The sequence below is a fragment of the Apis laboriosa genome, unplaced genomic scaffold (assembly GCF_014066325.1).
Source record: "Apis laboriosa isolate Shangri-la unplaced genomic scaffold, ASM1406632v1 scaffold105_cov147, whole genome shotgun sequence".
Classification (NCBI taxonomy): Eukaryota; Metazoa; Arthropoda; class Insecta; order Hymenoptera; family Apidae; genus Apis; species Apis laboriosa.
The window spans coordinates 2,054,006-2,070,468 of NW_025220714.1; the positions used below are offsets into that span (position 1 = coordinate 2,054,006).

The 16,463-nt window shown below is 22.7% G+C and overlaps 1 protein-coding gene across 3 annotated transcripts in view; it reads right to left on the minus strand.

The window, feature by feature from the left end:
* Positions 1 to 4,326: 4,326 nt before the first annotated feature.
* The window catches only part of LOC122710357 (formin-like protein), a 29,557-nt gene continuing 17,420 nt past the window's right edge, over positions 4,327 to 16,463 (minus strand). The window contains exons 3-17 of one of the 3 annotated variants that reach the window (XM_043928178.1): positions 15,061 to 15,147; positions 14,262 to 14,341; positions 12,349 to 12,488; positions 12,070 to 12,248; positions 11,757 to 11,833; positions 11,350 to 11,665; positions 10,752 to 10,868; positions 10,437 to 10,677; positions 10,077 to 10,351; positions 9,660 to 9,927; positions 9,444 to 9,571; positions 8,884 to 9,328; positions 8,515 to 8,789; positions 8,264 to 8,377; positions 4,327 to 5,420 (exon numbers count right to left, since the gene is read on the minus strand). In XM_043928178.1, the coding sequence (XP_043784113.1) occupies positions 5,208 to 5,420; positions 8,264 to 8,377; positions 8,515 to 8,789; positions 8,884 to 9,328; positions 9,444 to 9,571; positions 9,660 to 9,927; positions 10,077 to 10,351; positions 10,437 to 10,677; positions 10,752 to 10,868; positions 11,350 to 11,665; positions 11,757 to 11,833; positions 12,070 to 12,248; positions 12,349 to 12,488; positions 14,262 to 14,341; positions 15,061 to 15,147 (2,955 nt within the window). In that variant the 3' untranslated portion in view covers positions 4,327 to 5,207. Of the gene's footprint in view, positions 5,421 to 8,263; positions 8,378 to 8,514; positions 8,790 to 8,883; positions 9,329 to 9,443; positions 9,572 to 9,659; positions 9,928 to 10,076; positions 10,352 to 10,436; positions 10,678 to 10,751; positions 10,869 to 11,349; positions 11,666 to 11,756; positions 11,834 to 12,069; positions 12,249 to 12,348; positions 12,489 to 14,261; positions 14,369 to 15,060; positions 15,148 to 16,463 lie in introns of all 3 variants that reach the window. The other 2 variants (XM_043928168.1, XM_043928160.1) reach the window with 2 other exon arrangements.

Consider the following 16,463-nt stretch of genomic DNA (forward strand, 5'->3'; position numbering starts at 1 on the left):
ATTTTCCGAAATTAAAATTTTGTTCTATTATCACAAATTGAGAAAAAAACAAAGAGCAATCAATATATAAATTAATGTAGTTTTATTCGTTCATTACTTTTTTGTATAAATTTTTCAATTTGTATTGTAAACTTTCAGTATTTTCTATAATAAATTGTGTACAAATTTTACACAGAAAAATCATAGTAATTGATGTTTTAGTTCTCGTTGAATAATTAAGCAATATTTTGTTCTCTTCTTCTTTGGTTCTAATAATGATGATAATCAATATTTTCTTTTCAAGAAAAAATTATTCTAATCAGTATTATTTTTCATGTATAAAGTTTGAAATAAAATTGATTTTTTAATTGGACAAATTTCAAAAATTATGCTTAATAAATTTATAAAAAACATATGGCTTAATACCATATCATTTCTTTTTTTTTTGTAAAAACAAATACTTGTTTCTATATATATTTTATAAATTATGTAACATTGTATTAGCATTTAAACTAATTAGAAAAAAATAATTAAACCAAAAATGAAGATAAACAATTGACTAAAATGTTCCATTATAAAAATTAGATAATTAAAATATTTCTAATAATAGCGAATAACTTTTTCATTTGGAAAAACAATTACAAGCAGTACTATAACCAAGGATTTTATGTAATAATTATTATAGTGAAACCAAAGAGTTTTAAAACTAATTAATGTCTATATAATTTATTTCCACTAGTTTAATAATATCTAACTTTATATATCCATTTTTAAAAACATACATATACATATGTATACAATTATTTCATATTTTTCTTTTATTACATAAAATCTTTGTTTTGATCATGTTTTATAAAAAAAAAAAAAAAAAACTGGAAGTTCAAGATATTAAGAAGATTATACATCATAAATCGTTTATTTCTGAAGTTAATCGAAATTAATATTTTGTTATGTTTGTATATATATATAAAAAAAAAAAAAGAAAAAATTTAGATATAATATAGCAATACAAATTATTAAGAAATGAAATTATTGTATAATTTGTATTATGCGAAGTTAATGTAAAATTTGATTGGTATATTTTCGTAACTGACAATTTTACATTCCTATAAAGATAATCAGGTTTTTTAATTAATATTAAAGTATTTTTAAATTATATTACATTTTTATAATATAGAAATATAATTATTGCTCGATTACAAAAGAGCATTGTTTTATCAAATTTAAAATATGATTTTATACAGTTTAAATGTCTCTTTGTATGTAGAACTTACCAATTGATATTCATTGAGAGCAATTATTTATAGAAATATTTTATAGAAGAATATACTCTTGATATTTCATCAATTAAAAATTCTGTAAATCTGTATAATTATAATATATAAAATTTTATAGAAAATTTTCATGATACTTGAACTTCTCATAATATATACAATTTTGCAATGATATACATTTATTATTAATTAAATAATAAAAACATCGATATATTTCTTTATAAATTCATTTGAAATATAAAAAAAATATTAATGACAAATTTTGTATTTTATATCAATTATTTTGCATTTATGTATCATGCAAGTTTTCTTCTAAATTGTTGTATAGTAATAAAAAAAATAACAAAATACCGCGAATCATACATGTGACATGTTTAATAAAATATAATACGGACTGAGAAAAATATAATAATTAACTTTGTGATAGAATTTCGTAAGAACTAAATAGAAAATGATTTTTATAATCTTAGAAATGCAGAGATATTATTTTAATCTATTCAAATGAATTAATTTTATACATTTCAATTTATATGAAAAAAATGAAATTTAGATTTTCTATAATTTTTATATTGTTAATAATAATACAATAATATTTTACACATGCGCGCGTGTATAGAACAATCTATTATGATTTGTAATTACATTTACATTAGGTACTTTTACATGCATACCTACATTCTCAAATCATGAAAATGCATTTGTATAATAAATAGTAATTACAACGACAAGAAATTATAAGGTAGCTTTGTGTGTAGTTAATTATGTCTTTATGAAATTATTTATTTACATATTTATCTTCTTAATTGAATTATTCATAATAATACGCAAAAATACTTGCAATCTAATGGAAATTATTAAAATCTTCATTACTAGAAATTATATTAAAAAAAAAATTAGTTAATAGCATTTAATTGCATTTTCAACTATGATGATTTATAAAAGAATGGTATGCATAAATTCTCATTATAGATAAAAATTTATTTAAATAAAAATTGCAGATGTATATCATAAATGTTGATTAAAGTAGAACAATTTTTAATAAATTGATAAAAACAAATATATATGTTGCAAAATATTTGCTGAAGATATTTAAATACTTTATATACGAAGCGCAATATTTCTGAAAAATTAAAATCTTATTTTTACTTTATAATGAACGACAATGGAACTGTTTTATTGTTATTGATAATTACTTGTATATTAAAATTTTATTTGTATTTTTTGTACATGATCTAAAGAATGTAGATATATTGTGCCTTTTGTATATTGTATATTTGTATATAAACATATTTTACATAAAATATTGTAATAATGTAGTCTATTAATATAAACAATAAATAAAACTTCAGAGAATGTTTATTTTATTTAATGAATTTTTCACACCTCATTATTATTCCTTTTGACATTGTTTAAATTATTTTAATATTTTAGTATTAATAAAATTATAGTGTTTTTTACAAATAAAAATTTTATATAGTATTAATTAAGCAAAATGGCACATAAATATGAAAAAAAATTATATCTATATATACATATATGTGTATTTATATAATACATTAGTATATTTATTTGTAATATAAATTTTATACAAAGTAAAGCACAATGCACATACCTATTTTATATAACTTATTTAATAAAATGCACAGTATTTACATTTTTGCAAAAAAATATATAAGATAAATTTTTCTTATTGCAAATGTTTGAAATTTTCTTTGTAGCTTAGCATAATAAATGATATATTATGATATTTATAACACATAAATGTTACACTTATTTAAACATCACATTGGAAATTTACCTATTAATTATATTTCTTTATAACTATTAGATTTAAATTACATTTCTTTATAACTATTAGCATACTTCATATATTACAGTAATATTTACATATATTTTTCATTGATAATGTATAATATCAAAAACGTACAAAAGTGAAAATCTAATTATATATTTTTCAAAAAAGTTGAGATATGTAATCACCCAAACGAGGGAGCATAGAAAATTTCTATATAATTTTTACCAAAATTTTGTATCAAATACATCGAAATATCAATTCGAAAAATAAATTACATAACTAGTTAGTTTTATATCTATTTTGCTTTTGTATTGCATGGCAATAATACAAAGTGAAAAATCGCTTCTACAGTCGAATCAACTATAACGCATTATTAAATATAATTTCATTATATTTAATGTTAAGAATTGTTAAGAATTAATATTAGCATATAATGATTATAGTAATTTTCAACTTTAGTTTTTCAATTTTCAAGTTTCAATTTTCAATTTTAATTTTTAAAAATTTTAATTGAATTAATAAATATATTATATATATATTTTTTATTAACTAAATTATTAACTATATTCAATTTATATTTTTAATTATTCTTGTTATTTAATTTAATACATCATTATATGTATGCGTTATAGTAAAAACGATTGTATTAAACGATACTAAGTATTTATTTGTAATATTGAGCGCATTTTGGGATTTTAGCGGAATGTGACAAGTTGTTTTACTTGTAGATATTATGCATAATAGAATAAAATATTTTCTCAGAATATATATATATATATATATATATATATATATATAAACCATTATTGTGCGCACTTGCTACTTATATTTTTAATGATCAAAGAATTGACCTTCAGACTTTAAGAAAAATATATTGCAATATTTATATTTTGGAATTTAAAAAATGTATTATTTTTATAATTATCTGAAAATAGTTGTTATTCTTGAAAACTTAATTAAAAATTTTTTGGATCTTTACATCCATGGAATGTTATAGTTTAATTGGAAACTATACCTTGCCAAAAATCTTAAAAAAATATACAAAAGTATACTTAAAAACATTTTTTATATGAATTTATATTAACATTATTATTATCATTGAATCTATATCATTTTTTATCTTTTTATTTTCTTAAAAACTTTTTCAAATAAACAGCTAACATATATGAATTAAATTGGAATTATAAATATTTCAAATGCATATAACAATCAACAATAATTAATTAAATGGAAACAATTTTTCTTTTTAATTAGTTAGAAATAGTATTTATAAAAAAACAATGAAAAAAATAATCATACAATTTGTGCACACAAACGCATTTCTTAATTTACTCTAATATTTTTTAATAAACGTATAGTTACGTTTACTAAATTTGTACAACACAAAGAATACGTATTCAACAAACAGAAGAATATTAATGCATTGCTACTGTTTGTTAATAGTGTAAAAACAATTGATATTTTAAATTTAATTTTGGTTTAGATCTTGATATTATATCTTGAATTTATAGCACCGTATAAATGACTTATATATAAAAATTTAATCCAATTCAATATTTGTTTTAAATTATCATATCTATATTTCTATCATGCTACAGTAATGTCCTGTTAATATCAATTTGCTATAATGTCTTCTAATTGTTTCCAGAAATCCAAGAAAATTTTATAAATACATATTTAAGGGAAACAAAGATATCGTTATTTAAAATGAACAGGTGATAAATCATCATTTCAGTAAAAAATCAGTAAGAAATTTTTTTGTAATTTTTTTTTTTTTCAATATTAACAGGATATTATTGTGTATCTATTATTTATAAATTTGGCTCAATACACGACTCTTTCATTTTTAATAATTTACAATAATTTATCATCACATGAAATTTCAATTTTTGAATATGAATTATCTTAATTTTTTAAACATTGTGATAAACATGAACGTTTTTTCGACGTTCAAATCACATTGTGTTTTAACTTTAGTGTATAAAGTTATAAATATTGAATTAAAATAAACAAAAAATGTTTCTTTCTGAAAAAGTTTTAAGTGAGAATATTGCGTACGTTAACGCAAAAAATGCAGTAAATTTATTCCTTTAAAAAAAATAAATAAATAAACAAAATGCTTTCCTTTTAAAATAAAAAACACTGAGTAGAAACATAATTTAGAGTTCTAGTTCTTCGGCAGTGCGAGAGAGTCTATGATTATCAATACGTCTGCGTTGGCTGCGTCTAACAGCATCTGCTCGTCGGTATGGTTCCGATCTAAGCCCAAGAAGAATATCTTCTAGAGCACCATTATAAACTTCATCCTGTTGCAGTAATTTCTTCTCTTGAACCAGTCTTGTTTTATTTTTCAATTCATTTATCACAGCGTCCTATATCAAATTAGCAATTATTCATTAGGTTTTGTTGATCAATAATATATTCTATTAGAAGATAAAGATAAATTGTCTTATGTTTAAAACATTTATATATTATATTAAGTTTCCTTTTTCTATAATTGTCTAATGTTTTTTTATTATGTCTTAAATAATTTTATATTTAAAAATCTTTGTTCAATAATATCATACTTCAAAAAACATATTATATTTATTTAATTTAATATATATTAATATAGTAATATTTACATTTTATTTAAAATTTATTCTTATATTATATGATATATATTATATATTATATTATATTATATTATATGTTGTATAATCTTTTCATTAATGTAATTTTATATATTCAATATTATAAATTATTATTCATATTATTTCTTTAAAATATCTTTTAATAATATAAAAATATACATATAATTTCCATTAAAATATTTAAAAAGATATTTTATATATATATAATTTTTTATATAAAAAATTTTATAATTAAATATTTTTTAAATTTAAATCTGTAATCGAGTATAAAATAGATTAGAATAATTAGAAAAAATTATAGTTCTTATGAAAATTCTAAATTGCTGAAAATGAAAAATCTTTCAAATTAATAAACATTTAATAATTAAAATTATAATTATAATGGATGTTTAAATTTTTTCTACAAATATTAAATTTAATTTAATATTTTGTTACATCATTAATTTGTATGCGTTTAATCCGAAATTCTTAGCAATAGCATAGGAAAGTAATAACAGAGGATTTCTCTCTCAAGCAACATCAATGCAAGCTAGAATACATGCCAATGCATTTTTTAATTTTTTATTAATGATATGAATCGAGTAAACGTACCACGAGATTTGAAAGACAGTTCTTTAATATAAAAAGATATAAAAAGATAAGAGTTAATTATAATTTTACATTGTTCATTTAATTATAATTATAATTTTTTTATATAAAATTTGTATTTAATAATTTAAATAATATTAATGATAATTAAATAAAATAATGATAAAAAAAGAGAAATTAAATTAAATATAACTTTTAATAGATAAAAATAAAAAAGGAAAATTTAAAATAAATCAGGTAAAAAGATTTTGAATATTTAATTAGAAAATATAAAAAACTGTTCTCAAAAACGTGGTTTTATGATGTTTCAATACGTGTATCTCGAATGCTAATAAAAGCTAAACTTACATGTGTGTTGTTTAACAATAAGCATAGTGTAGTATGTGCAAATGCGATAGATTAAAGTATGTCATTAGAAGGAAGTGAGTAAGGAGAGACTTACATGTTGTGAATTGTTTCTATATTGTTACGTTCTGAGCTCCAGTTCATTAAGATGCCGATGTAACAGACTCTTGTTTGTGTTACAGCAAAATTTCGGTGACTTTAAATCCAAATAAATATGTAACAAATAAGAAAAATAGACTTTCGTGAGATACCTTAACAGATATCATGTCTGTTCTTAAAACGGAAAAATATGCTAAAAGAGCACTTTTGAAATAATTAAAATTATTATGCTCATTTGATAATCCCTGAAAAATATCATGCTATTTCACAACATGCAGCAAAAAGAAATGCTTTATAAATTCATTTTCGCACGAGCATTGTAATTTATAAAAATTTTCAAAAAATAATCTTTTTTTCTTAATTGATACATATATAAAGAATAAAGTTGAACAGTATCTCCATACAAAATTTGTTTTGAAATTTAATGTTTGTTTGATTATTGACTTATTTTGAAAGTTTTAATGATAAGACAAATGGACATTGAGAAGTATTGTATTGTGATAGTGGGTGATTTTAGATTGTATTAAATTGTATTGGATTAAATGAAAGAAATGGAATTTTAAATACATATAAAGTGTCATAAGTAAGTTTTTTTTAGAATAATCATGCTTATTTATTAAGAAAAAATATGAAGAATAAAAAAAGCAATTAGAAAGCGTAAGCGTATTAAAAATCATATGAAATTAATTTTTTACATTGCAGACATATATTCCGTTTGAAGCTTTTAACAAAAAAACAAATATAAAAAAAGACTTTCAGTAACATCTCAAGTTTTAACATTATTATTAGAATTGGAAAAAAAATATTTATTTATAAATAAATAATTTATAAATACATAATTTGTAAATAAAAAATTTATTTATTATATTATTATATATAATATAATTAATATATATATATATAATATAATTAATAATATTATATATTATTATATATAATATTTTCTCTTTCTCTATATTTCAATTAATAAAACAATATTATTATTTTTCTTAACAAAATTAAAATAAATTAATATTTCAATAGCATATATATATACATATGCATTTTTAATATTTATTTATAAAAAATATTAGTAATTCAAGATGAAAATAAATCTTGCAATATTGACGTTGAGAGAGAGAGAGAGAGAGAGAGAGAGAGAGAGAGAGAGAGAGAGAGAGAGAGAGAGAGAGAGAGAGAGAATATTTAGTTCAAAATATAAATATTTATTTAATTTGTAAATATATATATATATATATAACTATTATAATTTTTAATCTTTTTTAGAATATATAAAAAAAAAATTAAACCAAAATTCAACTTGTAGATTTAAATAATATAAAATAAAATTTTAAGAAACTAATAGAGGAAATATGAATGTTTCATATTTATATGTATATAATATTTTATATTTTTTATATTATATTTTTATATTATATTTTTATATTTAGAAAAAATAAATAGGTTATAAGCTGTCAAATACATAGCGTGCAACATAAAGAATACAACTTTCTGTATATTTTGAAATAAATAATAGAAAAAAATAACAATAGATAATTAATAAAACGTACCTGTTGCTTTTTTTGATTTAATTTGTTACGTTTAATAACATCTTCTGAGGCGTTTAAAGCTTCTGCAGCAGCAGCTTCTAATCGACGACGTTGTTCATTTTCTTGATCCGCAGCCTGTAAAAAATATTTTACTTATTATTTTAATATTTATTTTGTTACTTTTTATTTAAATATTTCTGCTGTTCTATTTTCTATTTTCTATTTTTAATTAAGAATAAAAATTTTTTTTATAAATCTATATATAACGATACCTTAAATGCCCTTGCGAATCTGACAAGAAGAGAGAAGAATGTATTAGCATCAGCTTGTCTAGGACTTTCTCCAAAAAATTCAACGCATTCACGGAATGCTTCACCGGCAGCACGAGCATCAGATTTTAAACGACGCAATTTTTCTTCGGAATTATTTAAGAAATCTCGCAAGACAGTGTTATGTTTTTCTTTACCACGAAGTTCGAATTCTTTTCTCACAAGATCCATTCCTTTTTCTAATTCGTGTACATCGGTAGTTATATTTTCCAATGACACTAAAAAAATAAAAAAAAAAAAAAAGAAATATTTAGAAATATAATATAAAAATATTATACAAAAAATTATTTAATAATTAAAATATTAATGTACCAGTCGCAGCTTTATCAATGTACATAAGTTCCGATTCGAAATTAATTAATTCTGGAAACTTGACTCGTATTGTTGCTACGATATAATGTAAAAGGCACATTCTCTTGTCCGTTGATTTCGTATCGAGTAATGTGTCTAAACTTTGAAGTTTAAACCCGTACGCTGGGCCTCGTTTGCTACTATTTAAATAATTTCCAAAAGCAAGGATAATTTCTAATACTGCTCGTAGTTTCTTTGAACTTTTAACTGAACTTGAAGCAGATATCACAGCATGTATTTGTGGCGTAATAAGATGTAAATTGTCAAAAAAGTTTCCAATATAATTCATAATAGATAATTTCGTTGATATCCTTTCTACTTTACCGAGTTGCATTAAAAATTTATCTTCTTCAGTTAGAAGATTAACATTTTTCTTTTCTATAATATATTCCCTATATGCTTTTATCTGTAAATACGATAAATTCTTATTTTATTATAATTACCAATATTTCTATATATTATTTTTATAGATAGAATGAACAAAAAGTTGTAGAATATAAAAGTTATAAAATAAATCATACTTCTTGGTCTGTAGGCACCATACGTTGTAATAATTCTACATTTTCCAATGAAAGTACTTTTAAATCCAAAGCATTTACTGCCATAATAACTTTTTCTACTGGCATTTCCATTTTTCTTCGTGATATAGCTAAAAATATATGAGAATAAAAATTTTTATTTTGTTTAAAATCTTTAAAATTTTTTAAAATTTAATTTAAAATTTTCATTACACATACCGATATTTCGCAATCTGGTATGTTCTAAAAGCGATACATTTTCTGGCTTCTTAAATCTTTTACTAGGAAAGCTTTGAAGACCATCGATTTCATTATTGCCATTAGCAACATGACTTCCCATTCCAATTTTAAATCTTTCTTCGAAATCGGAAAAATCTATATAATTGTGCAATCGATCATCATCCAGTTCATTAAAAATAGTACCTCGTACTTGATTAGGTTTCAATGCAATCCAATTAAGTGTGGGAAGTTTATATTTTGTTTGAACCTGCAATTCAAGAATCACAAGAGTTAGATTTTTATTTATTCAAATATTGCTTTATTGATATAAAATATATATACATTTAATAAAATTTAATTATGCAATAAACGTGTATTAAAAATTTTTATAAAAAAAAAACAAAAAAGAAAACATACCTTTCGTTTAATAGTCATTGCTCCATCTGGTGCTTGCATCATTCCAGCAGGTGGTGGAGGTATAGGCGCAGGTGGCGGTAATTTTTGATCTCCGGGAGAAAGAGGTGCCATAGGAGGTGGTGGTGGACATGGAGGTGGAGGTGGTGGAGGTGGTGCTGGAGCGGATGGTGGAGGTTCTTCTAATGTCGGAGACGGAGTCGAATTAAGCGTAGAGCATGTAACATTATCTGAATTACTGACAGGACTCGTAGCGCATCCATTTCGAAGATTGGCTGCTTAAATTTCAAAGTAAAATACGTTATATTAAATGATAAAAATTTTGTTAAGTTATTTAAGATTACAAAAAAATCTTTGACATACTCGATGAACCTTTCGTAAGAGTGCCAGTAAGTGTTTCTAATTCGATTATTTTATTTTCTAAAACGCTTTGTCTTCGAGCAGAATCTTGTTTTTGCCTTTTCAAAGCTGTCAATTCTTCTTCAGCCAATCGACGAGCTTCTACAGCATCAGCATATTCTACTTTTAATGCACCTAATTCAGTCTCTAATTCCGCTAATTTTGCAAGCGATTCTCTTTCTAATTCTGTCATCCTATCATGTGCCTATTTTTGAAACAATAATTGTTTAGCAAAAAAATAACGTAAAAAATAGATAGAAATTTTTAAATTTAACTAACATGACCAAGTTCATCTTCTAATTCAGCTACTTTTTCTAATGCAGCAGTCTTGGTTTCACTGTCTTCCATTAAGGCAGCTACATCAAATACGTTATCTAGATACGCAGAGATTTGAACCTAGAAAAAAATTTGTCAAATTAAAGTAAAACAAAATGCTGAATATTATTTTAAACACTAGAGTATTATATATAAATCTATTTATTAAAAATAAAACTTTATCTTTATTTTCTTAAGTAAACAAAAGAAATAGCAAAAAAATGATACAATATCATCAAAATGTAAAGATATCAACTACATTGAATACAATTTTTCACTAAAAAATATTTATAATCTGATATATTAGGCGAAAATGGAATTACAAAGAAAATTGTAATTATAAACAAAACTAAAATGATTTTAATATATGTATTTAATATATATTTAGATAAAATTTTGTCTTTATCTTTATTTATATATCTTTTTCACTTATCTTTTTTTTAATGCAAATTTAAAGTTTTCTAGATAAAAGTTTCGTGTACGAGGCTCCAATCAAAGCTTAAACTTAACAACGACAATATTTAAAATGTTAAAAATCGAAAAATTAAAAAAATCTGCCAACCTGCAAATCCTCGCTCTCGGTATGCCTCAGTTTCTCAAGATACTCGTCCAAACCAAGTTTGGTAAACTCATATTGCAAATGAACCCTGAAATTCATATCTTCTACCGAATGAACAACGATATTTACGAATTGCATACAGGCAACCATGAATTCTATGTGAAAACTATCATATTGGGTGAAGTATGCCATAAGCGTAGTAAATCGTCGTCGCTCCGAGCAAACTTCCTTGAAGTTGTCGAACGCGGAGAGAATAATTTCATGACCACCCTTTACCAAACAGATAGCAGCGAGAAGTTCCAAAACTAGAGCTTTTGTTCTGAAAACAGAATATATATTTTTTTTTCCAATATAATTTATAATTCAATTAATATTCATTTACACGAAATTGGGGAAAAAAATATTTTTACCTTAAACTCTTGTGCATCAAACTGAGCGCTATGCAGTTGATTGCCTCACGATGCTGAATGACCATGTTGAAACCGTACTGTAAAATATTTGTACAAATATCTATCAAGATAATCTGCGATTTAATATGCGTTATATTTTTTTAGTTTTAGCAAAAATTTTCAACGATCACAAAATATTTTATAATTATATATCTTTAAATAACATTATTAAAAAATGCATGGCGAAGGAAGTGAAATACAATAGGAATAAAAAAAAATATTTATATGATTGAACATAATTTTTATATCGTTTATCATGTACGTATTATTGTACCTTATTATTCATGATAGCACGCATGCATAATATGCAAACATGAATGTCATCTTTCGCTTCGCCCATGTTCAGTCGCGCCACGTGTCGAGATCTTCTTTTAACGCCAGGACTATCTTTAAGTTCGTGGAGTGGCGGTCTAAGACAGCCGTTATTTAAGGGTGAAGTATCCCCGGAACCAACTGAAAAATATAGTTTATAGTTCACGTTTACCAATTTAATTTCTTTCAACGATGTCGTTACAATAAAGATGACGTATGCAATGGCGTATAAAAATCTTACCGGTTTGTAATTTTTCTTCAGAACTCGCATGACATTCCAAGAGACGTTGTTCGTGCCTCATCATGAGTAATCTGAAGCTGAGGTAGTCTATAAGGGCGTCCAAACCCTGGTTCTCTTCGTCTAGGAACTCCCTTACCCATCTAAACCAATCAAATTAAACTATTTATTATTTAATCATTTATTAGCACAAAAAATATTTTTTATGCCTTCTAGAAAAAATTGTGAAAAATTTTTAATAATGAATACAACTTAACCAATATGCTTAACCAATATCTAAATATTGTTGCCATCATTTTTAATCTAAATCAATCAAATTAAAGTATAACTATTTATTATTGTTAATCACTTATTAACACAAAAAATATTTTTTATTTTCTAGAATAAATTGTAAAAAATTTTTAATAATGAATACAACTTAATATGTTTTAGCTATTTTTAATCTAAACTAATCAAATTAAAGTATAACTATTTATTATTGTTAATTACTTATTAGCACAAAAAATATTTTTTATGCCTTCTAGAACAAGTTGTAAAGAATTTTTAATAATGAATCCAACTTAATATGCTTTAGTTCAATATTGTTGTCATCATTTTTAATCTAAACCAATCAAATTAGAATATAACTATTTATTACTGTTAATCACTTATTAGCAGAAAAAATATTTTTTATGTCTTCTAAAACAAGTTGTAAAGAATTTTTAATAATGAATCCAACTTAATCAATATACTTTATCTAAATATTGTTGCCATCATTTTTAATCTAAATCAATCAAATTAAAGTATAACTATTTATTACTGTTAATCACTTATTAGCTCAAAAAATATTTTTTATGCTAATTTCTAGAAGAAATTGTAAAGAATTTTAAGAATTTTTAATAATGAATCCAACTTAATCAATATACTTTATCTAAATATTGTTGCCATCATTTTTAATCTAAACCAATCAAATTAAAGCATAACTATTTATTATTGTTAATCACTTATTAGCATAAAAAATATTTTTTATGCCTTCTAGAAGAAATTGTAAAGAATTGTAAGAATTTTTAATAATGAATTCAACTTAATCAATATACTTTATCTAAATATTGTTGCCATCATTTTTAATCTAAATCAATCAAATTAAAGCATAATTATTTATTATTGTTAATCACTTATTAGCAGAAAAAATATTTTTTATGCCTTCTAGAACAAGTTGTAAAGAATTTTTAATAATGAATCCAACTTAATCAATATACTTTATCTAAATATTGTTGCCATCATTTTTAATCTAAACCAATCAAATTAAAGTATAACTATTTATTATTGTTAATCACTTATTAGCATAAAAAATATTTTTTATGCCTTCTAGAAGAAATTGTAAAGAATTTTAAGAATTTTTAATAATGAATCCAACTTAATATGCTTTATCTAAATATTGTTGCCATTTTTAATCATTTCACTCATAATCATTCATAATCATTTTTAATCTAAACCAATCAAATTAGAATATAACTATTTATTATTGTTAATCACTTATTAGCAAAATTATTAATTAATTAATCACTTATTAGAAAAAATATTTTTTATGCCTTCTAGAAGAAATTGTAAAGAATTTTTAATAATGAATCCAACTTAATATGCTTTATCTAAATATTGTTGCCATCATTTTTTATCTAAACCAATCAAATTAGAGTATAACTATTTATTATTATTAATTACTTATTAACACAAAAAATATTTTTTATGCCTTCTAAAAGAAATTGTAAAGAATTTTTAATAATGAATCCAACTTAATCAATGTGCTTTATCTAAATATTGTTACCATCATTTTTAATGATACTAACTTGATAATACTATTTTATTTCATCATAATCAAAATTAACTTGTAATTAAAATATAATATAATTGTATGTGACATATGTAAGATAGCTTACTCTATATGATTTGTGCGTAAGGAAATTTCCAAATCCCGTAATACTTGAGTCGACGTTGACTCTCCAACCATTTTCCTCTTCTGGAAGAATGCGAGAAAACGATACGACTGTATAATCATTAGTATCCGTCGTTCAAATTTTTTTGGACGCGAAAAACGAACAAAAAATAAACGATCTTTTTGTAGTCGAAAATTAAATATATGTCAGACGAATACGTACGCAAGTACGTACACATTAGGACGGCAAATATTTCGATATTATAATTCGTAGAAAGTTCACTTTTAAATTCAATCAATATGTAATATAGGAAAATAAAATCTTTCAAAAATTTTTTTTAATATTTTTTAAAAAATGATATCCATTTTTATTATTATTCCCTCAAGAATATCTCGATTAATAAAATTAATAAAATCCAATCAATACAATTTCTATCATCATTTTGCAATTACTTATTCGATTATTAGCGTGTGATTGGAACATATTATAATTTTAAAAAAATGAACAAATAGATTAAGATTAAATTGATCGATTAAATTTATATTAAAAGTATTAATCATTTGTAATAAATGCCATCCTAATATATAGTACAAGTTGAATTAAGAGAATCACATAATTACAAAAAGATATTTTTATATAGATAATCGATTCAATTTTTTGAAATTATTTTCAAAATGTGATTCTCCCGTTGTTTAAGTCTCCCGAAATATTTTAAGTATATTTTAATTCGCGCCGCAAAATAAAAAAGAGAAAAATAGGGAAAAAATACATGTACAAGAAAAATAAATAAAATGCAACATACTCGATGGCTTCGCGAAGCTTTTGGATCCAGATAGGTACGTAATTTTGCTAAATAATGGGATGGTGGATCCTTAGCTTGCACTCTTTCCTGAAAATATATCAATATCGTATGAATTAATGAAAAGCGATAATTACATTTATCACGTAAAACGCAAAATTTTTTTATAATATTATTTCATTTTATCTAATCGTTTAGGAACATTATTTTAAAAAAATATATATATATAAAAGATATCTATTGTACAAAGAACGACATAAAATTTAAATATAAAAGTATAAATGAGTCAGAGATAAGAATGGTTTCGAAGAAAAATTTCATAGAGGTGTAAAACATTTTATGGCAATTATATTAATTTGATGGCATCGAATTTTTCTTTTTTTTATATCTCGATACTCGTTTCGAACGTTCTTCTTTTAAAAATTAAAGATTAGAATCTTTTAAAAAAAAATTAGAATTCTTTTAAAAGATATAATAATAAATATAAAAAATAAAATTCTTTTAAAAAAAAATTAGAATTCTTTTAAAAAATATAATAATAAATATAACAAATAAAATTCTTTTAAAAAAAGGTTAGAATTCTTTTAAAAAATATAATAATAAATAATATAATAATAAATATAACAATAATAAATAAATATAAAATAAAATAAAATAAAATAAATATAAAATAAAATTCTTTTAAAAAATATAATAATAAATATAAAAAATAAAATTCTTTTAAAAAAGATCAGAATTCCTTTAAAAAATAAAGATTTTAACATTTTCGAAAATATTCAGCGAGTCAGAATTGATCGGGGAAAATCAGACATCGAATTTTTTTTTTTATATCTCGATACTCGTTTCGAACGTTCTTCTTTTAAAAATTAAAGATAAGAATCTTTAAAAAAAAGATTAGAATTCTTTTAAAAAATATAATAATAAATATAACAAATATTCTTTTAAATAATATAATAATAAATATAATAAATAAAATTTTTCTAAAAAATAAAGATTTTAACATTTTCGAAAATATTCAATCAGAATTGATCGGGGAAAATCGGGCGTTGTATTTTGAAAATATATATAAGAGAAGTTTACAGGCCTTGTTGTAAGTATCGTATCCAACGAAACGAGCGCACGTGTGTACATCGACGCCGATGAATGAGGGATGCTGTACACTTTTTTGCAGCCCGCTTTCTTGTATCGTATAATAGCACGGCTTGCATTACATCCGTGTCGTGTTACCCACATGCCCTACAGGCCCGTTAAAAAATTGAGACGGGCCATCGATGACCCCGAACAGGCAACTCTGTCGCCTCAAGAATATCTTGTTTCATCAAACAGATTCTACGCAACACCTTATCGGGCGGATCGTTCATAATCCTCTCTACTACTTTTCTCTACTTAATTTCCCCCCCCCCCCC